The following is a 23,126-nucleotide window of genomic DNA, read 5'->3' on the forward strand; positions in this document are numbered from 1 at the left end:
GAAGTCAGGGCATCTCCATCCAAACTGGACACTGTGATACTTCCCCAGTGTCTGTACCCCTGGAGGAGGGTCTTTGGGCTTGGGCCCCTTCTGGAAGCTCACTCTCTTCCTCTCTGTCTCTCCTGGAGGTGTGAGGTCCTCTCTCCTCTGCAGTCCTCTCTCTGAGGTTGACTCCAAGAGTGTAAAACTATTCGATGAACTTGGAGGCATCCTAGTCTAGAGTCAGGTGCTCCAGGCTGTCCTAGCTTTGTCCTCCCCTTTGCAGAAAGACTGCCCAGTGGCTGCTTCTTCAGCATCATAATGATCAGAAAGCCACCCTGATTCTTGACACATGTTCCGGGAGATGTCAGCATTGTGAACCTGAGTTGTGCTCTCATCCCTCATGCTTTGTACTGTTTGGCTATTTTACTCCAGCATCCTTTATCTTGGAGAGAATAGAATATCAGCTAGCATCCAGGCCACGACACCCATGATTTATGAACACAGAGTTCTCCTTCCTTTGGTTTCTCACCTATATGATTCTGAATTCAATTGGAACAGGAGGCTCCAGCCATTCCAGCTGTAGTGCACTGGGCTCTGTGATGTGGCTGTTAGGCACACAACAGTCAGATGCATCATAAACGATAATTATTATTGTTTCTTTTACAATTGGAGAAAATTTTTATTTGAAAAAACTCAGTTATTTTATTATACTGAGGCCTTTAATTTTGAAAGAAAACAAAGATATAACTTGATCCGTTCTCTTTTCTTGCCTTCAGGACCTTCTCCGATGCAGAGTTCTGACATCAGGGATTTTTGAGACACGGTTCCAAGTGGACAAAGTGAACTTTCAGTGAGTCTGTGGTTAAGAATGCGTCCCTCCATAGAGCAGGGGTAGGGTCCCCCGTTTGCTATGCCGTGGCACCCATGGAGCTGCAGGGAGTCAAGCTTGGAGGTGCTCAGCCGCATGGTCTGCAGCACTAACAAGCAATAATGGCAGCTTCAGCTGAGTTTTGAACTCCAGAAACAGTTGAAATGTTGATGTCTACTGCTTGCTTTAAAGTATAAAAGAGAACACCTAAAAGGAAAACGATGTTTTCATCCCAGATGTAGATCTGGCCAGGCCTTCTGTCAGTCAGGAGCCCCATCAAATTAATTCTTCTAACATTTGTATCTTTGGGATACATGGTCACAGTTTGACGGCTGAAAGTAGCATCTTCTTTTTGTCTCCAGTAGGGTCTTCTGGGCTGACCAAGCACAAACTCCAGTGAATATGCTTACTTTCTTTATTTTCTGATTAGTAATAAAATGGTTAATCCTCACTCCAGAAAGCTTCTTCACCATACGCTCCTCTGCCACCTCCCCCTGATGCCATTACCCTAGCTCCCACCCTTCCTCCCCCAGACCATGGCCACCTGTCTCCTGACTCGCCTATTTCAGGCACCCTACTCACTGCCCTAAATGAGTCTTCCAAAGCATAGCTCAGATCATGTTACTCCTCTGCTGAAAGAGGTCCAGGGGTCCACCATTGCATCTGCACCCCAAGTCCCGGCCTTCCACCACGTGACCCAGACCTTCCCCTCTGCCCCCTCAGCCCCCGTGCCTGTATCAGCCTTACCAGACTGGACAAATGGTGGGGTCCTTCCTCAGCCTCCTCAGCCCCCATGCCTGCATCAGCCTCACCAGACTGTATGACTGGTGGGGTCCTCCCAGCACAGCCGGCCTCTCCCGCCACTGAGCTGTGCTCATCCTGTTCTCCCAGCCCCAGTGCTGCCCAGGTGTAGACAAACCCCACACATCTACCAAGCTGTCCTTCAGATCTCACCCCCAGGGACTTCCTGAGGTTTCTGTAGCCCCTACTGTACAGCCTTTCTGCCTTTCCCAAGTTACTTCTGGCCTGTCCGTTTTAGCTCAGCATGCAGACAATGAGGGCCCGTACAGCAGGAGCCCCCTTGGTCTTCTGCTTGTTCTGAAACACCGCAGTTCCTAGCAGCCTCCTCAGAACACAGGCAGTTCACAACCACTTCTTGATTTATGGAGAGCCCACCATAAAGTGGTGGCAGGGAGGCAAGCCAGCGGTCTCCGCACTGTTGTGAACTGTGGAGTTTGCATGTCCTTTGGAGTCCCTGGCATGGGAGAGCTGTTAACAATGACATTTTACTCTGCAGTAGTGCTTTTGTTTGAAAGTATTTCGCTAATCACCTCATAAATTTTTATCAAGCACCTTCTGAATGTCCTGCGTGTGCTAATGTACAGCATGGACTAAAATCCGGTAAGGTCATTGCTGTACATGCCCCGGATGGTTAAATACAGACGGGGTGGTCCTAAGCACATGCAGTAAGTTTAGGGATGGGAGAAATCTGAGTGCCAGGGACGTGAGACAGGAAGGCCAGGCAGAATTTGAGGGGGTGCAGAGGATAGTGACCCCCAGTAGAGAGAGAGAGTTCAGTAAAGGGGTACCCTGAGCCCGCAGCGTGAGAAGAGGGCAGGAGCTCGGCTGTGTACCCTGGAGAAGTCTCTGGGTGTGCCTACCTAGAACGCAGGGTGGGGGTTAAGAAAACCCCTGGCACGTCCCTGAGCAGAGGCTAGTCAGATAGCAGATAGCAGCAGGCCACCTAGAGGCCTTTTTATCAGTTGGTTAAGGGACAAGCATGAGGTAGTCAAAGAGGTAGGACACACGATATCCTGGGACTGGGACACACCTTAAGAGGGATCTTTCCCAGGCATGGATTTCGCATGTGCTCAGAGAGGCAAGGTGTGGTTTAAATTAGTAACAGCTGTGCTTATTAAGCACCTACTGTATAACCCAGTACACTGGGGCAGCTGCTGTATGCATTATCTCTGATCCTTACACCCATCCTGCAGACTAACAATGAGGGGACCGAGGCTGGGAGAAGCTGAGTAACTGGTAGCCCCAGGTCACACTGCCTGGTTCCAGTCCAGGCTGGGGTATGTGACTCAGGCCCAATCCCAATGCCCACATGTGGATGGCTGGAGCCTTTTTATCAAAAAAGTGTGCAGTCGTACCGTGGTTTCTCCCAAATTAACATAAGGACCTTTCGGTTGCTCCTCCAGCATGTTCGATGTCGGTGGCCAGAGGGATGAGAGAAGAAAGTGGATCCAGTGCTTCAATGGTAAGTGGTGAGCTGTGAGGAAGGCGGCTGCAGGCCCGCCACTCACCACCGCTGCTACACTGACCGGTTCTTGAATGAGCTGTGCTGCAGTCTAATTAGCATGTAAAATGCAGCCTTCTACAGAAGCTTGTTGTGCCATAAAGGTGAAGCTCATAAACAAGGGATCTAAGTGTCCCAGATTCACATTTGTTCTTTGCTAATGTGTGCAGCCTCCTCTTGTACACCCTGGGACAACTCAATGACAGATACCGTGATTATTCAAGTCACTCTTATGGTCACCGAGTGGTCATTTCCATGGAAAGGAGTAGCTGTTGGGTGTGTACTTTATCACAGTCCCCCAGTGAACATCTGTGTGTAACTAAAGTGCTTCCTTTTCTCTTGGTCCCACTAAGACGTCACTGCCATTATCTACGTCGCAGCCTGCAGCAGCTACAACATGGTGATTCGTGAAGACAACAACACCAACAGGCTGAGAGAGTCCCTGGACCTTTTCGAAAGCATCTGGAACAACAGGTTACGCACTGCATTGGCCATTTTCTTTTATTAAAAATACCATTCAGCTCACGTTCATCTTCAGATATAGTCTTTCCTTACTGATGAAACCCAAACCACAAGAGGGGTCTCTCTCTTAGTCCGTCTGATGCGTAGACACACTTGGAACGGGGCACACTGCTGGTGACGCTCTAGGAGTGCTTTGTCAAGAACACTTACATCTCTGTTCTGAAAGCCTTAGGACTCAAAATTGGTTTTATTCGATGCTTAAAATTTAAGGACACACACTAATAACAAGATGGTCTCTAAGATACCTTACAAAATTACAGCACAATCATGTTTGAGACTGCTTGTATTGCAAAGTAGCAGGTCAAGTGACTGTTTCAGAAAGGAATACCCATCAAAACACACACAGTACATACATGTACGTATATAGTTTAAAATCTAATGTTTTTTCTGAATCACTTAGAAAATATCACCAAGGAGGACAGGAACAGATCAGATCAAGCAAACATAAATTGACCCTGCAAAAGGTTTGGATAATCAGTAAAAGTATTTCTCTATCAAGCATTCACCAACCCCTCTCAGTTTTATAGTATTATGATAGTTATTAGGAAAAAAAAAAGGGGCAGGAAGAAATAAGAAATACTGGGTATACAGAGTAATATTATAGAGCTATAAATTTATACACACACACACATATATATCGCATGAGAAAATGACCACAGTATTGTTCAAAAAGCAGATTAAAAAAAAAACCATAATCTTAATTTTATAAATATGTGTGAGGATAGAAAAAAATCTGGGAGTAAAAACATAAAAATTCTTAAAGTGATTGTCTCTGGATAAATTTCATTAGGTTTTTTTCCTCTATATATTTCTAAAATTTAGACTAGTTTTTATAAGGATAGTATATTTTATAATTACACCTATTCCTCACTTACCGACTTTCTCATTATCCAACATTTCGCATTTACAACAATAGTAAAAAATCTACTATCCAATATTTTGCACATGAATGATGTACATCTGGCACTAACGAATGCTGAGGTCAGAGGCCAGAGTAACACTGGCTGTGATGGTTAAGGTTATGGTTCAACTTAGCTGGACCATTGTTCTCAGTGGCTTGGCAATTACGTAATGGTGTAGTCTGACAGCTATGTAATGATGTAATTTGTAGTCACCTTCCATTTCGTGATCTGATGTGATCGTCTTCCATTTCTGCATAACACCAATTTTTGCTTAATGACCTGATCTTTGAAACTTAACCATGTCGATAAATGAGGAGTGGGTGTAGAAACAGAGATGCTATTTCCATTTGAGGGGAAATGGATTGTGTTTTCAATTTATATTAAGATTCCTGAGTACTATCAGTCAGCTTGTTTCCTTTGAAGTGATGTAATTTCCATAGGCTTTGCTGATTTGCACAGTTAAATGAGTTATAAGCCAACCCTCATCTCCTGTTTAACAAGCACAGAAGGAAAGAGCAGAGACCTGTTCGTGTTTCACCTTCACTGCAAAAGTGTGCTTGTCATGGAAAGTGCAGTGAATCTGCATCTGATGCACAGCATTTCTGGATTTGGAGACCCTTAGGCTAGGGGGGAAAGGACCTGTTCAGAGGAGGCTGGGGAGGAGGAAGAAGAACCAAGCCAGCCACAAATTAAGTTCTGTGTGATTAATTGAGGAGTCAGGCATTTTGTTAACTCTTTTTAACTTCTTCTAGATTAAGTGTTCTGAGCCTTACACATCACAGCACAAAAATCCCAGAGTATTTATTATGTAAGTAAATCTTAGCTTTGGTACCAATAGATTTGTATCCACAGAGCAGTTGAATTAGAAAGTGCTGAACTGCTAAATTAACCTAGCTATATTTGTTTTAGTATTATAAAAATATCTTGTTTACAGATGGAATGGAGGACTGAGATATTGGTCAGACAATCCTGTACATTTCAGGAAGATGACAACATTCTCCTTTCAACTTAATTTCCATGCTAGAGGAAACATCACACCGTAGTGCATGTGAAATGTGCATGTTTGCTTCTCTTTTTCAGGTGGCTGCGGACCATTTCTATCATCTTGTTCTTGAACAAGCAAGACATGCTGGCAGAAAAAGTCTTGGCAGGGAAATCAAAAATTGAAGATTATTTCCCAGAGTATGCAAATTATACTGTTCCTGAAGATGGTAAGATTATCAAACGAGTTTCTGCTGGATTATGGAATAAAAATGTTGTTTTTTTTTTCCAATAGTCCTGTGACTATAACTCGCACAGTTCTGATGAGTCCAAGGACTTTAGTTCTTTAAATCAGTCTTCTCTTTCAGTCTTCTCCTTCACTGCCCCTATTAGGGTGTATTCTGTACTGTTGTACATAGGATGGCTATAAGTCAGAACCAACTCAATGGCACCTAACAACAACAGCAACAATCCTAAAATACCAGAGTATTGCTTATGTACAACCAAACACCTCATGGGATTTGGTTCCTTGGTTTGGAGGTTTAGCGTCACGGTTTCATGGGACATCCCAATTAATTGGCCTAATAGTGTGTTTAGTGCTTCTATTCTACCTCCTATTTTGTTACATAGTGCCTGGAGTCTTAAAAGCTTGCAAGTGGCCATCGAGGGCACAACAATTGGTCTCTATTCACCTGGAGCAACAGAGGAAGAAGGAGTGTCAGGCATAGGAGGAGGAGGATATAGAATGTGTGGCTAATTGCCTCTGTGAAACCAGAAGAATTGGATGGTGCCCTGCTACCATTACTGAACATTTTCATCAAATATTCCACAGAAGAACCTTGATCAAAAAGGGGAAAACACAGAAAAAAATTTCAAATTCTCATAGACTGTAGACTTTCTGGAGCCAGCGAGAGTAAATGAACCCCTGAAACTGTTGCCCTGAGATAATCTTTAAACCTTAAACCAAAAATATCCCCTGAGTCTTCTTGAAACCAAACAGTAGTTTAGCTTAACTATTATCAAAGGTCTGCCTTGAGCATTATGCTCTTTTAAGAACTATCTATATGGGATCTAAGTGACAACAGCAACTCAAAAGATTAGATAGGAACCTAAAGGGCCATGAGTTTATGTTAATGTGGGAGGGACAATTCAGAAAAGGAGGGTGAGAATGGTTGCACAACTCAAAGAATGTAATCAATGTCATAATTGAACATGTAGAAACATGTTGAAACATGTTTTGCTGTGTATATTCTCAACAACAAAATAAATAAATAAAATTTAGGGGGGAAAAATCCTATTTAGGATTCCAGTTAAGAAAGTGCAGCTTTGGGATGAGGGTATCAGTTCTCTGACTGACTCTTCTGCGCCCCCCAGTTGAGTGTGTATTGTGACCTGGGTGCCTCGTTAAGACCTTTACATAGACTTTCTCACTCAATCCTCATAATAGCCCGATATGGTCATTTTTGCCATTCTTGTTCATTGTTCCAACGCCGTGCTTCTGTCCACCAGGCTTGCCTGCTCTTGTGTGCAGCTTGCTCTTCAACTACAACAGCAGTGGTTTCCAGTGAGGAGGGCCACCATCCTGGCTTGCCTGAGACTGAGGGGACCCACAACATGGGACTTTCAGTGCTAAAGCCAGGAAAGTCCCAGGAAGCTGGAAAGAGCTGGTCACCCTATTTCCCACTGACACTCATTAGTTTTTCAGTGTACACTGGGTCCACCAGATAGAAGTGTATTTTAAAGGGAAAATAACACCACTTCCTCTTAAAATTTGAGTCCCAAACTAGATAAAGCACAATGAAAGGGACTTCCCTAGAAATTTCAGTAAAAATTGTTGGAATTTTTTTTTAATCCATGAAGAAAAAAGAAAAACGTGGCATTTTAAATTAATTTTTGCTCCTTAGGTTCAATTTCCTTTTCTCCATAATGGTAGAGGCTTTATATATTCATAGTAAAATCCTGAATCACGTAGGATCTTTTAACAAAGCCCTGCCGCTAATTATTTTCCTCATTCCTATAAAAAAGGTGAAAATTTGCATTGCGCTAGCTCTTCACTAAACCCCCATACTCATAAACACCCCGTGCAGTATCTGTAATTTACAGCAAAGTGGGCCACAGTGTAGTCGACAAGAGTTAGAGGTCCAGGCTCTTTCTGAGGGTCAAATCATTCATAAATCCATTGAAATTCATCGTAGTCTCTATAGTGAACTGCGTTAGCCTGGTAATATACTTCCTGAGACTAAGATAGGTGCTTCTTACCTGAGGGAAGTCATCAGTCTTCCCTGCTACTGGTGTTTCCATTAGCTTTTCCCCATCACCACCTCTCCTACCACCAGATTCTGTCACCAGCTCAAAATGCCCACCTTCCCAGGCTCTTCCTTCTTCTCTCCTCACAGCTGTGGTCCTGGCCTTCTTTCCCCTCACCTCAGCTGCTGCTTCAGCTCCCTGCTGACCACTCTGTGTCTGATCACTCACCTTTCCAGAACATTCTGTGAACTTCTGCCAAAGTCATCTTTCTGGCACACAACCATACTCTTTCATCTCACTAACCACATCATAGAGCAGGTCTGCCCTGACCAGGGGTATTAAAGGCAGTGACTGAGGGGCTGCATTGCTGGCCATGTTGACAGGCCTAGTGGCTGAGCACCTGCGGGCTGTGGGACACTGCACCTGCTCCACATTGCCTTGGGGGCCGTAGGATGGGGGCTCCTCCCAGACCCCCTGATCCTGCTGCTGTGGATGCGCCTACTGCATCCGGGACAGCAAGGCCCCTGCTACAGCTGGATCCACATCCCACTCAACACTCTCAACTCTGACTTACTCAGCAATAACAAGGAGAGAACTACTGGTCATTTTAACAGCATGAGTGAAATGCCAAGAGGCTACTATTCATCTGTTAGTTTGTCATACTGTGGTGGCTTGCATGTTGCTGTGATCATATGGTCTACTATGCTGGGAATGACAAATTGAAGAGGAATGGCATCACATTCATCATCAAAAAGAATATTTCAAGATCTATCCTGAAATACAGCACTGTCAATAATAGGACAATACCCATGCACCTACAAGGAAGACCAGTTAACATGACTATTATTCAAATTTATGCACCAACAACTCATGCCAAAAGTGAGAAATTGAAGATTTTTACCAACTCCTGCAGTCTGAAATTGATTAAACATGCTAATCAAGATGCATTGTTAATTAGTGATGATTGGAATGGTACTTGGAAAATATGGCCTTGGTTGATGCTGGAGATCACATGATAGAATTTTGCAAGACAAACAACTTCTTCATGGCAAATATCTTTTTTCAACAACATGAGCTGCGACTGTACACGACATGAACCTTGCCAGGTGGAATAAACAGGAGTCAAATCAGATCTGTGGAAAGAGACGATGGAAAAGCTCAATACTATCAGTCACAACAAGGCCAGGGGCCAACTATGGAACAGACCATCAATTGCTCTTATGCAAGTTCAAGGTGAAGCTGAAGAAAATTAAAAGAAGCCCATGAGAGCCAAAGTATGACCTTATGTATCTCCCACCTGAATTTAGAGACCATCTCAAGAATAGATTTGACACACTGAACACTAATGACCAAAGACCAGACGAGTTGTGGAATGACATCAAGTACATCAGACCTGAAGAAAGCAAAAGGTCATTAAAAAGACAAGAAAGAGAGAAAAGACCAAAATGGATGTCAGGAGAGACTGAGTGTACATTACCTAAAGTGAGTGGAAGAAATGTTGAAATAAAAGAGCTGAACAGAAGATTTCAAAGGGAGGCTCAAGAAGACAACGTACTATAAGGAAATGTGCAAAGACCTGGAGTTGGAAAACCAAAAGGGAAGAACACACTCAGCGTTTCTCAAGCCGAAAGGACTGAAGAAAAGTTCAAGCCTAGAGTTGCAATAACGAAGGCTGCTATGGGGAAAGTATTGAATGTCGCAGGAAGCATCAAAAGAAGATGGAAGGAATACCCAGAGTCATTGTACCAAAAAGAATTGGTTGACATCCAACCATTCAGGAGGCAGCATATTGTCAAGAACTGATCATACTAAAGGAAGACGTCCAAGCTGCACTGAAGGCATTGGCAAAAAGCAAAGCTCCAGGAGTTGAAGAAATACCAGTTGAGATGTTTCAACAAACAGATGCTATGCTGGAAGTGCTCACTCGTCTATGCCAAGAAATTTGGAAGGCAGCTACCTGGCCAACTAACTAGAAGAGATCCATTTTTGTGTCCATTCCAAAGAAAGGTGCTCCAACAAAATGTGGAAATTATCCAACAATATCATTAATATCACATGCAAGTAAAATTTTGCCGAAGATAATCGAAAAATGATTGCAGCAAGGAACTGTCAGAGATTCAAGCTGGAGTCAGAAGAGGAAGTGGAACAAAGAAAATCATTGCTGATGTCAGATGGATCTTGGCTGAACGCATAGAATAACCGAACGATGTTTTGTTCGCCTGTGTTTTATTAACTATGCATGGGTAACATATTGAAGAACGGGAATTCCAGAACACTTAATTGCGTTCAGGCAATTGTTTGAACAGAAAAAGCGGATATTGCTTGGTTTAAAATCTGGAAAGGTGTGTGCCAGGGTTGTTCCCATTAACTATACTTATTCAATTTGTATGCTGAGCAAAATAATCTAAGAATCTGGCCTATATGAAGAAGAAGATGGCATCAGGGTTGGAGGAAAGCTCATTAACAACCTATGCTATGCAAATAACAACCTTGCTTGTTGACAGTGATGAGAACTTGAAGCACTTTCTGATGAAGATCAAAGACAACAGCCTTCAGTATGGATTACACCTCAACATAAAGAAAGCAAAACTCCTCACAACATGATAAATGAAGAAAATATTGAAGTTGTCAAAGATTTCACTTTACTTAGATCCATAATCAACACCCAGAAGCAGCAAGATATCCAATGAGTGCTCGCTTCGGCAGCACATGTACTAAAATAGGAATGATACAGAGAAGATTAGCATGGCTCCTGCACAAGGATGACACTGAAATGCATGAAGCATTCCATATTTTTACAGAAAATACAGAGAGAACTGTTGAAGATTTGTTGCCAGAAATTTTCTCTGATATCATGAAAAATGAGAAGATGCTCACCGAACACCACACAAGGTAGATCCCAAAAGAAAACCACCAAGTCATATAATCAAACTTACCAAAACCAAAGATAAAGAGAGAATTTTAAGAGCAGCTACAGATAAACGAAAAGTCATCTACAAAGGAGAGTCAATAAGACTAAGCTCTGACTATTCAGCAGAAACCATGTAGGCAAGAAGGCAATGGGATGACTTTTATAAAGCCTTGAAGGAAAAGAATTGCTAGCCAAGAATTATATATCCAGCAAAATTGTCACTCACTTGATGGCAAAATTAGGGCATTTCCAGATAAAGAGAGGTTTAGGGAATTTGCAAAAAACCAAACCAAAATTACAAGAAATACTAAGGGGAGTCCTCTGGTTAGAAAATCAATAACATTGGATAATAACCCAAGACTGGAACACAGGACAGAAAAAACAGATATCAACCCTGATAGGGAAGTCACAAAAATAAAGTTAAAACACTGAAAATAGGGAAACAGAAACATCAATATGTAAAAGATGACAACATTAAAAGAAAAAAAAGAGGAACTAAAAAATGTAGTCATAGATCTTTCATATGGAGAGGAAGTCAAGACAATGTAAAGAAATAAAAGATTGGTTTAAACTTAGAAAAACAGGAGTAAATATTAAGGTAACCACAAAGGAAACTAACAATCCTACACATCAAAATAAAAAACAAGAAAAACATAAAGACTCAGCAAATGCAAAAGCAAAAATATGAAAAGAAAATGCATAAAGAAAAATGACTCAGCACAGAAAATTAAGTGGAACAAAGAAACTGTCAACAACACACACACACAAAAAAATAACATCAAAATGAAGGCACTAAACTCATACCTATCAGTAATTACACTGAATGTAAATGGACTAAATGCACCAATAAAGAGACAGGGCACAGTGGATAAAAAACACAATCCATCTATATACTGCCTACAAGAGACACATCTTAAAGACACAAACAAACTAAGACTGAAAGAATGGAAAAAATATATCAAGCAGACAACAATCAAGAAAGAGCAAGAGTAGCAATGTTAATCTCTGAGAAAATAGATTTTAAAGTAAAACCCACTACAAAGGATAAGGAAGGACACTATATAATGATTAAAGAGTCAATATACCAAGAGGACATAACCATAACAAATATTTACCCACCCAACGACAGGGCTTAAAAATACATAAAACAAACTCTAACGACATTGAAAAGAGAGATAGACAGCTCCACAATAATAGTAGGAGACTTCAACACACCACTTTTGCTGAAGAACATCCAGAAAGAAGCTCAGTAAAGACAAGGAAGATCTAAATGCCACAATCAACCAACTTGACCTCATAGGCATATACAGAACACTCCCCCCCAACAACAACCAAGTATACTTTCTTTTCTAACACACAGGGAACATTTTTCAGAATAGACCAAAACAAGCCTTAACAGAATCCAAAGCACTGAAATATTACAAAGCATCTTTTCTGACCATAAAGCTATAAAAGTAGTAATCAATACAGAAAAAGCAAGGAAAAAAAAATCAAACACATGGAAACTGAACAACACCTTGCTCAAAAACTACTGGGTTACAGAAGAAATTAAGGACAGAATAAAGAAATTCACAGAGTCAAATGAAAATAAAAACACATCTTACCAGAACCTTTGGGACACAGCAAAAGCAGTGCTCAGAGGTCAATTTATAGCAATAAATGCACACATCCAAAAAAAGAAACAGCCGAAATCAAAACATTAACCTTACAACTCGAACAAATAGAGAGCAGCAAAAGAAGCCCTCAGCCACCAGAAGAAAGCAAATAATAAAAATTGGAGCAGAATTAAATGAAATAGGACTAGAAAAACAACTGAAAGAGTTAACAAGACCAAAAGCTGATTGTCTGAAAAGATCAACAAAATTGATAAACTATTGGCCAAAATGGCAAAAGAAAAACAGGAGAGGAAGCAAACAACCCAAATAAGAAATGAGATGGATGATATCACAACAGACCCAAATGAAATTAAAAGAATCATAACAGAATACTATGAAAAATTGTGCTCTAACAAATTTGAAAACCTAGAGGAAATGGACAAATTTCTAGAAACGAACTACCTACCAAAACTGACAAAAACAGAGGTAGAAAAACCAAATAAATCTATAACAAAAGAGGAGATTGAAAAGGTAACTTAAAAACTCCTGACAAAAAAAAAAGCCCTGGCCCTGATGGCTTCACTGGAGAATTCTACCAAACCTTCAGGGAAGAGTTAACAACACTACTATTAAAGGTATTTCAGAGCATAGAAAAAGATGGAATACTCCCAAACTCATTCTGTGAAGCCAGCATATCCCTGATACAAAACCAGGTAAAGACACCACAAAAAAAAAAAAGAAAATTACACACCTATATCCCTCATGAACATAGACACAAAAATCCTCAACAAAATTCTAGCCAGTAGAATTCAACAACATAGCAAAAAAAAATAATTCATTATGACCAAGTGGGATTCATACCAGGTATGCAGGGATGGTTCTATATTAGAAAAACAATCAATGTAATCCGTCACATAAATAAAACAAAAGACAAGAACCACATGATGCAGAAAAGGCATTTGACAAAGTCCAACACCCATTCATGATAAAAACTCTCAGCAAAATAGGAATTGAAGGGAAATTCCTCAACATAATAAAGGGCATTTATACAAAGCCAACAGCCAACATCATCCTAAACGGAGAAAGTCTGAAAGCATTCCCCTTGAGATCAGGAACCAGACGAGGATGCCCTTTATCACCACTCTTATTCAACACTGTGCTGGAGGTCCTAACCAGAGCCGTTAGGCTAGAAAAAGAAATAAAGGGCATCCAAATTGGTAAGGAAGAAATAAAAGTATCTCCATATGCAGGTGATATGATCTTATACATAGAAAACCTCAAAGAATCCACAAGAAAATTGCTGGAACTAATAGAAGAGTTCAGCAAAGTGTCAGGATACAAGATAAACATACAAAAATCAGTTGGATTCCTCTACACCAACAAAGAGAACTTTGAAGAGGAAACCACCAAATCAATACCATTTACAATAGCCCCCAAGAAGATAAAATACTTAGGAATAAATCTAACCAGCGAAGTAAAAGACCTATATGAAGAAAACTACAAAACACCACTGCCAGAAACCAAAAGAGACCTACGTAAGTGGAAAAACATACCTTTCTCAGAAATAGGAAGACTCAACACTGTGAAAATGTCAATCTGCCCAAAGCGATCTACAGATACAATGCAATCTCCATCCAAATTCCAATGGCATCTTTTAATGAGATGGAGAAACAAAATCACCAACTTCATATGGAAAGGGAAGAGGCCCCAGATAAGTAAAGCATTACTGAAGAAGATCTAAGTGTGAGGCCTCACAGTGCCTGATTTTAGAACCTATTATACTGCCACAGTAGTCAAAACAGCTTGGTACTGGTACAACAACAGATACATAGACTAGTGGAACAGAATTGAGAATCCAGACGTAAATTCATCCACCTATGGGCAACTGATATTTGACAAAGACTCAAAGTCAGTTAAATGGGGAAAAGACAGTCTCTTTAACAAATGGTGCTGCTGAAAAATGAAACAAGACCCATACCTTACACCATGCACAAAAACAAACTCAAAATGGATCAAAGACCTAAATATAAAGATCTTGGGAGGAAAAACAGAGACAAGGCTAAATGCCCTAGTACATGGCAGAAACAGAACACGAAACATTACTAACAACACACAAACACCAGAAGAGAAACTAGGTAACTGCGAGCTCCTAAAAATCACTTATGCTCATCAAAAGACTTCACCAAAAAAATAAAAAGACAACCTATAGACCAGGAAAAAAAAAATGGCTAATGAACAGGCACTTCACCAAGGAAGACATTCAGGCAGCTAACAGACACATGAGGAAATGCTCTCAATCATTAGCCATTAGAGAAATGCAAATCAAAACTACGAGATACCATCTCACCCCACCAAGCCAGCATTAATCCAAAAAATACAAAATAATAAATGTTGGAGAGGTTGTGGAGAGACTGGAACCTGTATACACTGCTGGTGGGAATATAAAATGGTACAACCATTTTGAAAATTGATTTGGTTCTTCCTTAAAAAGCTAGAAATACCATCTGATCCAGCCATCCCACTCCTTGGAATATATCCAAGAGAAATAAGAGCCCTCACATAAATATGCACGCCCATGTTCATTGCAACACTGCTCACAATAGCAAAAAGATGGAGACAGCCTAGGTGCCCATCGACAGATGAATGGATAAACAAATTATGGTATATTCACACAATGAAATACTACACAACGATAAAGAACAACGATGAATCCTCGAAACATAACATGGAGGAATTTGGAAGGCATTATGCTGAGTGAAATTAGTCACAAAAAGACAAACATTGTATGAGACCACTATTATAAGAACTCAAGAAAAGGTTTAAACACAGAAGAAAGCATTCTTTGATGGTTACGAGGGTGCAGAGGGAAGGAGAGGAATATTCACTAACTAGACAGTTTTTTTTTTTAGACAGTAGTTAAGAATTACCTTAGGTGAAGGGAAGGACAACATACAATACAGGAGAGGTCAGCACAACTGGACTAAACCAAAAGCTAAGAAATTTCCTGAATACAACCAAACACTTTGAGGGAAAGAGTAGCAGGGCTGGGGGCCAGGGGACCATGATGGACATCTAGGTCAACTGGCATAACAAAGTTTATTAAGAAAATGTTCTGCATCCCACTTTGGTGAGTGGTGTCTTGTGTCTTAAAAGCTAGCAAGCGGCCATCTAAGATGCATCAATTGGTCCCAACCCACCTGGAGCAAAGAAGAATGAAGAACACCAAAGGCACAAGGAAAACATCAACCCAAGAAATATAAAGGGCCACATAAACCAGAGACTCCAGTCTTAGATCTGAAGAACTAGATGGTGCCTGGCTACCATGATGACCTCCCTGACAGGGAACATAACAGAGTCCCTGACAGAGCAGGAGAAAAATGGGGTGAAGAGCTGAAATTCTAGTAAAAAGACCAGACTTAATGGTCTGACTGAGACTGGAGGGACCCCAAACCCTGTGTTAGCCCAAAACTAAAACCATTCCAGAAGGCAACTCTTCAGACAAAGATTAGACTGGACTATAAGACATAAAATGATACTTGTGAAGAGTGTGCTTCTTAGCTCAAGTAGGTATATGAGACTAAATGGGCAGCTCCTGTCCAGAGGAGGCAGAGAAGGACAGGAGCTGGTTGAATGGACACGGGAAATACAGGGTAGAAGCCAGGAGGGAGGAGTATGCTGTCACATTATAGGGAGAGTAACTAGGGTCACATAGCAATGTGTGTATAAATTTTTGTATGAGAAACTGACTTGAACTGTGAACTTTCACTTAAAGCACAATTTAAAAAAAATATTGCTTTAGGCAAATCTGCAAAAGATCTCTTTAAAGTGTTTTTAAAAAAAAAAAAATTTGTCACTGAGGAATAAGGTGCACCCGACCCAAGCCATGGTATTTTCAGTCACCTCATATGCACGCAAAAGCTGTACAATGAATAAGGAAGACCAAAGAAGAACTGATGTCTTTGACTTGTTAGAGAACGATATCGAATATACCATGCACTGCCAGAAGAACAAACAAATCTGTCTTGGAAGTACAGCCAGAACGCTTCTTGGAAGCAAAGATGGCAAAACTCCACCTCATGTATTTTGGACATGTTATCACTGGGGAAGGACATCATGCTTGGTAGAGTAGACAGTCAGTGAAATAGAGAAGACCCTCCATGAGATGGATTGACACAGTGGCTGCAACAATGAGCTCAAACATAGCAATGATTCTGAGGATGGCACAGGACTGGTCAGTGCATAGGGTCACTATCTGGACCAACTCAATAGCACCTAACAACAATATGCTGAGTGAAAAGAGCCTTGGTGGCGCAACAGTTAAGCACTTGGCTACTGACCAGAAGGTTGGCATTTGGAACCCAGGGAGAAACTCCAAGCGAAAAAGAGCTGGCAATCTGCTTCCATAAAGACTGTGGCCAAGAAAACCCTATGGAGCAGCTCTACTGTGTCACATGGGGTTCCTATGAATCGAAAACAGCTTGACGGCGCCTAACAACAACAACATGCTGAGTGAAAGAATCCAAGCAAAAAAGCCAAGCCAGCCAGTTGCTGGTGAGTCAACTCCAAATCATGGTAACCCCACATGTGTCAGAGTAGAACTGTGCTTCACAGGGTTTTTAATGGAGGATTTTTTGGAAGTATATAACCAGGCCTTTCTTCAGAGGTGCCCCTGGGTTAGGCAACAGCTGAGGGTGTTAACCCATTGCACCACCCAGGGACTTCAAGGAAAATACTGTACATGCTACATGAACCCATTTATATAAAATTCTAGAAAATGCAGACTAATCAAGAGTGACAGAAATTGTATCCATAGTTGTCTGGGAATAGGGGGAGAGAGGAGATTGTGAGAGAGAGATGACAATGGTGGATGAGCGGTATGGAAACTTGGGAAAGTGCTGAAATGTTTGTTATTTTGATCCTTGTGATGATTTCACTATATCAAAACTCATCAATTCTGCTATTTCAAATGTATCCCATTTATTGTATGTCAGTTACATCTCAGTAAATGCCGATGCCCAACTCCCTCCCCAGGTGGGTTACTTGAGGTGCTCTAGGTGTTCAGTACTTCAAATCTCCCCACCCATTCACCCACCCCATGATTCCAGCAAGTGGCCCAGGCTGAAAACCAGAGGTCTCGTGCCTTGGCACACTTAGGTGATACTGAGCTTCTCCCCAGAGCTCATCCCTCTCCCCCATGGCTGATCCCTCCTTCTATGGCCCGTACCTCCTCCTCACATCTGCCCCTCCTCCCCATCTCCATCCTTCCTCCCACAGCCTTTCCTCACCACAGCCTGATCCTCCTTTTCACACCTGTCCCTCCTCCCCTCAGCCTGTCTTCCTCCCCTCAGCCTGTCCCTCCTTCCCCTGCCTGTCCCTCCTCCCCGTGCCTATCCCTCCTCCCCATGCCTGTCCTACCTCCATGGCCTGTCCCTCCTCCCCTCAGCCTGTCTTCCTCCCCTCAGTCTGTCCCTCTTGCCCTCAGACTGTCCCTCCTCCCCTCAGCCTGTCTCTCCTCCTATGGCCTGTCCCTCCTCCTATAGCCTGTCCCTCATCCCCATGCCTGTCACTCGTCCCCATGCCTATCCCTCCTCCCCATGCCTGTCCTACCTCCATGGCCTGTCCCTTCTCCCCATGCCTGTCCCTCCTCCCCTCAGCCTATCCCTTCTGTCATCAACCTGTCCCTCCTCCCCATGCGTGTCCCTCTTCCATGGTCTGTCCCTTCTCCCCATGCCTGTCCTCCCATAGCCTGTCCCTCCTCCCCATGCCTGTCCCTCGTCCCCATGCCTATCCCTCCTCCCCATGCCTGTCCTACCTCCATGGCCTGACCCTTCTCCCCATGCCTGTCCCTCGTCCCCATGCCTATCCCTCCTCCCCATGCCTGTCCTACCTCCATGGCCTGACCCTTCTCCCCATGCCTGTCCCTCCTCCCCTCAGCCTATCCCTTCTGTCAACCTGTCCCTCCTCCCCATGCGTGTCCCTTTTCCATGGCCTATCCCTTCTCCCCATGCCTGACTGTCCTCCCATTGCCTGTCCCTCCTCCCTATGCCTGACCATCCTCCCACAGCCTGACCCTCCTTCTCAATGCCCGTACCTCTTCCCCATGGTTTGCAGAAGGCCTGCCCAGTCACTGCTCTTGGGGCCACATGACAGGCCTCATGTCAGGCCTGACATAGCACTGGCCAAGGCCCCAACCTCCTGTACCCATGTGAACAACTGTGTCATCATAGAAGGTGCAGCAAATGGAAGAGGGTGATGAGAACACTCAGACATGTTGCCAAGATTTCAGGAAAACAGATCTCATGAGGTCACAGAAAATACTGGAATGATTCCATGACCTCTGCCAGGGAAAAGGTCTGCAGAAGGACCTGAGTCAAAATGCATCTTCTCCAGCGGGTTTTCACCAGGGATGCCAAGGTCTAAGTTGGTAGGTAGTAGGAACTGGAAAGGGGATCTTCCTAAGAACAAACTTCATGGAACCGGAGAGCGCAACCTAGGTTAGCAAGCTTGGTGCTGAGTCAGCTCCAGTGGTCACGAGGAAAATCTGCCTGCTAGCCATGGAGGCGAAGACTGCACTAGAGTTTGGTATAGTCCCTTTCCAACGTTTCGAGTGGCAGTTATCCCTCCAAAAATAAATTTTATCAGTGCTATACATATTAGAAATAAAATTATTTGAGAGGAGAAGCGGGGAATGAAAATTCCACTTTAGCTTTTTGCCTCACCATACATGTCTTTTAATGCTAACAATATACATAGTCTATTTTAATTCCTTTTATGTTTTCCATAGAGTTGTATCTTTGTTTCACATTGCTTAATTAAAATTCCATCTTTAATTTCTGCAGCAACACCAGATGCAGGAGAGGATCCCAAAGTGACAAGAGCCAAGTTCTTTATCCGGGATCTGTTTTTGGTAAGTAATTTTCTTAACCTTTGTCTTCCTACTACCTAAGAGTTGTATTTCTCTTTGTAATTTGCACAATTCTTAAGTTTACCTGATCTTATTTAATCTGTCCCCAAAACTCTCAGAGGTGAGAGAAGGTAGAATCACCTTCATCTCACCACAGAGCAAACAGGCCCACAGAGGTTAGGTGTCTTTCCTAGGCCACACAGCCTCCAGGCAGCAGGTGGGGTCCAGGGCTTGCTCTGGAGCTCCGTAGGCCTGGACCACTTGTGTTTTCCAAGAAGGTCCTTGGGCAGAGTCTGCAGTACGAGCCCCACACTTTAGGGCCACACCTGCTCCAGGCAGAAACTCTCACAGGTCATGTCAAAGTGGACCAGCTCAGATTCAGACATTTTCCCATTCTTCAACTTTTTATTGTGAAATAATTTCAAAATTATATAAAAAATGAAAGAACAGTACAAATAACTCCCATAGACTCTTCACTCAAGTTGGCCAATTGTTAAGATGGTGCTACCTTTGCTTCATCTACAGATATGTATATATATGTCCGTATTTTTATATATTTCTTTTTAAAAATAACCTGGAGTGTGTAGCCAGCCACGAGGTGTTGTTAGCTTGAGACAAAAGGTGACAAGACACAGCCAGCTGACTACTGACTGCTCCAGGGGACAGGAGCCCCATTCTGTCTGCAGCAGGGAGTCTGGGGCCTTGGAGGCTGATCAGACCCTCTTGCCACATTCAGGACCCCCTCTCCCGCCTTCTCCCCAGTGCAGAGGCCATGAGGGCTGCCTCTCTCATCCCATACTGAGTTAGACTGTAGCAATGATGAGAAATCACGTCTCTTTGAGATGTTCCCCAGGGAATTTCAGGTAGTGCTGGGAAAGGGTTCTGCAGGTAGATACAATTGGGAAATGCTGTGTTAATAGTGAGACCGGTTTCCTTCTCACAAGGCTTCTCAGAACCTTCACCGTCCTGCTGCACATCGAGTCTCTTCAGTAAGGGAGTTTAGTCTGCAGTGTCTCAAGGGATCCCTTTCTAGAGAAGCATCTTGCAAGACTAAAAAAAAAAAAAAAAGCCAAACCCATTGCCACTGAGTCAATTCTGACTCATGGCAGCCCTGTGTGCTACAGAGGAAACTGCTTCATAGGGTTTTCCTGGCTGTAATCTTTATGGAATCAGATTGCCAGGCCTTTCTTCCATGGTATTGGTGGGAGGTTTCAAACTGCCAACGTTTAGATTAGTAGACAAAGGTTTCTCTCTAGGTTTGAATGGTGGCAGCAGGAGCATTCATTTTGTGGTAGTGAGGTGTGGCTTACATTCTGATCTTTGGTCTAAATGCCCAATGTTTACACAGCTTCTCAATACTGAGAAATCAACCAGCCGTGTTAAGTGTTGGGCAGTTAGATCAAAGATTAGAATCTGAGTTACACACACCACCAAAAATGCGTAGTCATGCCACCACCATTCAAACCCTAGAGAGAAACCTTTTTTCCAGTAACTTCTGTGCAGCCTGCAAGTCTGGGTTACAAAGGCATAGGAGGTATCTACCTACACTGAATTTTGGGATTTGCCTGGGGCAGCGAGCATGTTCTGAGAAGTCTGGTGTTAGAACCTGTCACTCCAGACTTAGAGGCAGCCAGGAGTGCAGTGGAATTATTTTCAGCACTGAGTCTGCACAGGAGCAAGTCTTGGGTAAAACAACAGCTTTGGTAACACAGGTGGGGGGCATGATAAATGGAGAGGGAGAGGCAGAGTGGCAGGACACCCGCTAGATGAAGAGAAGCAGGTGCTGCTGGGAGAGGGTGCACTGAGAAGCCGACTCTGGAAAAGGGCCACTTGTGTCTGTGTCCTTAAATGGATGTCACAGCCATGGCCTAGGAGAGGCACTGACTACCGGGGAGGGGTTGTCCCAGATGAGGCCACCTCCCCACTTAAGAGGAGGCATGAATCATCTCTGAGGTAAAGCTCAGAGCCTGATCAAGCGGGAGGGGGCAAGCCAGGTCACCTGAGACCTGCCAGTCACCAGCACCTGCCATGTCCCTCAAACTGGAGAGCGGCTGCCGGCCAGAGCTCAGACCTGGGCCACCTTCTCCAGGGTGGGCATCCTGAACCTTTTAAAGCAGAGGACAGTGATTGTGAGGCCACAGCTGTGTCTGAAAACTCTACCGTGTGTCAGAGGCCTTCGTGTTTCTGGCTGGCTTCTGAGTGTTTTACAAGAGGATACCTTTTACCTTGAACATTACCTCCTATGAGAGGGCCACAGGGAACCTGGGGCTGCCTGGTTTTCCTACACAAGTTTATTTCTGTCATTTTTAATGAAAATCAGTGGAAAACCAGGTGTGATTAAAAATTTAAACTGTTTGAAGTTTGCCAATTGTGACAAACTGTACTGACTCCATTTCCTAAATTTTTGTTGCCCCAAGCAGGGCCAACAGGTCAGATTATTACAAAAGAAAGCCTGATTTCATTCATTCATTCACTAAGCACTTAACTACACCAAATGTCTCACGTGGTGCTTCAGGGTTAAAAAGAAATATAACCTACATACCCCAGTGTCTCTAAAATTAAAAAAGAGAAGAAAAAAAACGTTTAAAGAAGCCCAACTATTGCTAAAAATAGGTCTGCCCATCTGGGAGGCATTTCATAATCTAATGAGCTTGTTCACAACACCTCTCTATTATGTCAGCATTTCTCCAAAGTACAGGGCGCTTTGCAAGAAAAAACAAAACAAAAGGTGCTTTGCAGAAAAAGAAGGGGTGGGAGTGGAGGGGACAGGAGGAGGAATCCAGGGACTCAGGGAGTCACATACAAGCAAAGCACCATGCTTTAGCTTCACAATGCACAGGAACATGCCATTCCAGAGTGTCCTAACGGATCAAGACTGAGGACATTTAACCCAGCGTTTCCCAAAGTTATTTGAGGACCAAAAAAACCAAACCACACCCATTGCCATGGAGTCGATTCCGACTCATAGTGGCCCTATCGGACAGAGTAGAACTGCCACCTAGGGTTTTCAGGGAGCGCCTGGTGGATTCAAACTGCTGCCCTTTTGGTTAGCAGCCATAGCTCTTAACCATTACTCCACCAGGGTTTCCTATTTGAGGACAGAACACCCATAACTCCCGTGAACATCCCACTGCTAAACCCGGAGACGCCCCTCAGGAAACGCCGCCTCTGAAGGAAGGCTGTCCAGTGTGGCGCCACCGCGCATACGTGGCTATTTAGATGTAAATTTAGGTCAAACTAAAAACTCAGATCCTCAGTCACTTCAGGTGGTCATAGTGGCTATCATGTTGGACAGGGCAAATACTAATATTTCCATTGTTGTAGGCAGTTCTATGGGACGGTGCTGGTTTAGACTCCATTTCTGGAAAATCTTACCTTGAATTTAAATGTATTTCCTGTCTCTTTGACTGAACTTCGGGCTTCCTGTGGCAGGAGATAAGCTTTAAGGTTCTTTGGGTTTCCAGCACAGCATTCAATATTTAAACAATTCCTATGTAAAACCAACAAGAGGGCCACAAAAACCCCGAGTCTGAGTCTAAGCAGGCGCAGCCTGAGCTCTGCAGACCAGGAGGTGGGGGCGCTCCGGCGAGAGGCCCCCGCAGACGCCCCTGTTTTGCAGAGGATCAGCACAGCGACCGGCGAAGGCAAGCATTACTGCTACCCGCACTTCACCTGCGCCGTGGACACGGAGAACATCCGCCGAGTGTTCAACGACTGCCGCGACATCATCCAGAGGATGCACCTCAAGCAGTACGAGCTCCTGTGAGGCCGCGCCCGGCGCCTCCGCCCGCCCGGCAGCGAGCTTGTGCCGGGGCTGCCCGTCTGTGCGCCCCACGCCAGGCAGAGGTAGTGCGCCTCGCTGCGTCCTGCCGCTGCCTGACGACCTGCTGTGTCCGCGCCACGCCAGGCAGA

At 43.4% G+C, this 23,126-nt stretch overlaps 1 protein-coding gene and 1 non-coding gene across 2 annotated transcripts in view; both read left to right on the forward strand.

Moving 5' to 3' along the window:
* GNAL (G protein subunit alpha L) overlaps positions 1-22,980 on the forward strand; it is a 170,264-nt gene extending 147,284 nt beyond the window's left edge. Inside the window, exons 7-12 of the mRNA XM_003406387.3 lie at positions 759-832; positions 3,055-3,113; positions 3,506-3,626; positions 5,657-5,787; positions 19,150-19,217; positions 22,834-22,980. Coding sequence (XP_003406435.1) covers positions 759-832; positions 3,055-3,113; positions 3,506-3,626; positions 5,657-5,787; positions 19,150-19,217; positions 22,834-22,980 — 600 coding nt within the window. The remainder of the gene's footprint in view (positions 1-758; positions 833-3,054; positions 3,114-3,505; positions 3,627-5,656; positions 5,788-19,149; positions 19,218-22,833) is intronic.
* Positions 10,495-10,601, forward strand: LOC111749651 (U6 spliceosomal RNA). Its single transcript, XR_002784852.1, has one exon. It is a non-coding gene; the product is annotated as a U6 spliceosomal RNA (small nuclear RNA).
* Positions 22,981-23,126: the final 146 nt, after the last annotated feature.

Source organism: Loxodonta africana, chromosome 11, assembly GCF_030014295.1.
Source record: "Loxodonta africana isolate mLoxAfr1 chromosome 11, mLoxAfr1.hap2, whole genome shotgun sequence".
Classification (NCBI taxonomy): Eukaryota; Metazoa; Chordata; class Mammalia; order Proboscidea; family Elephantidae; genus Loxodonta; species Loxodonta africana.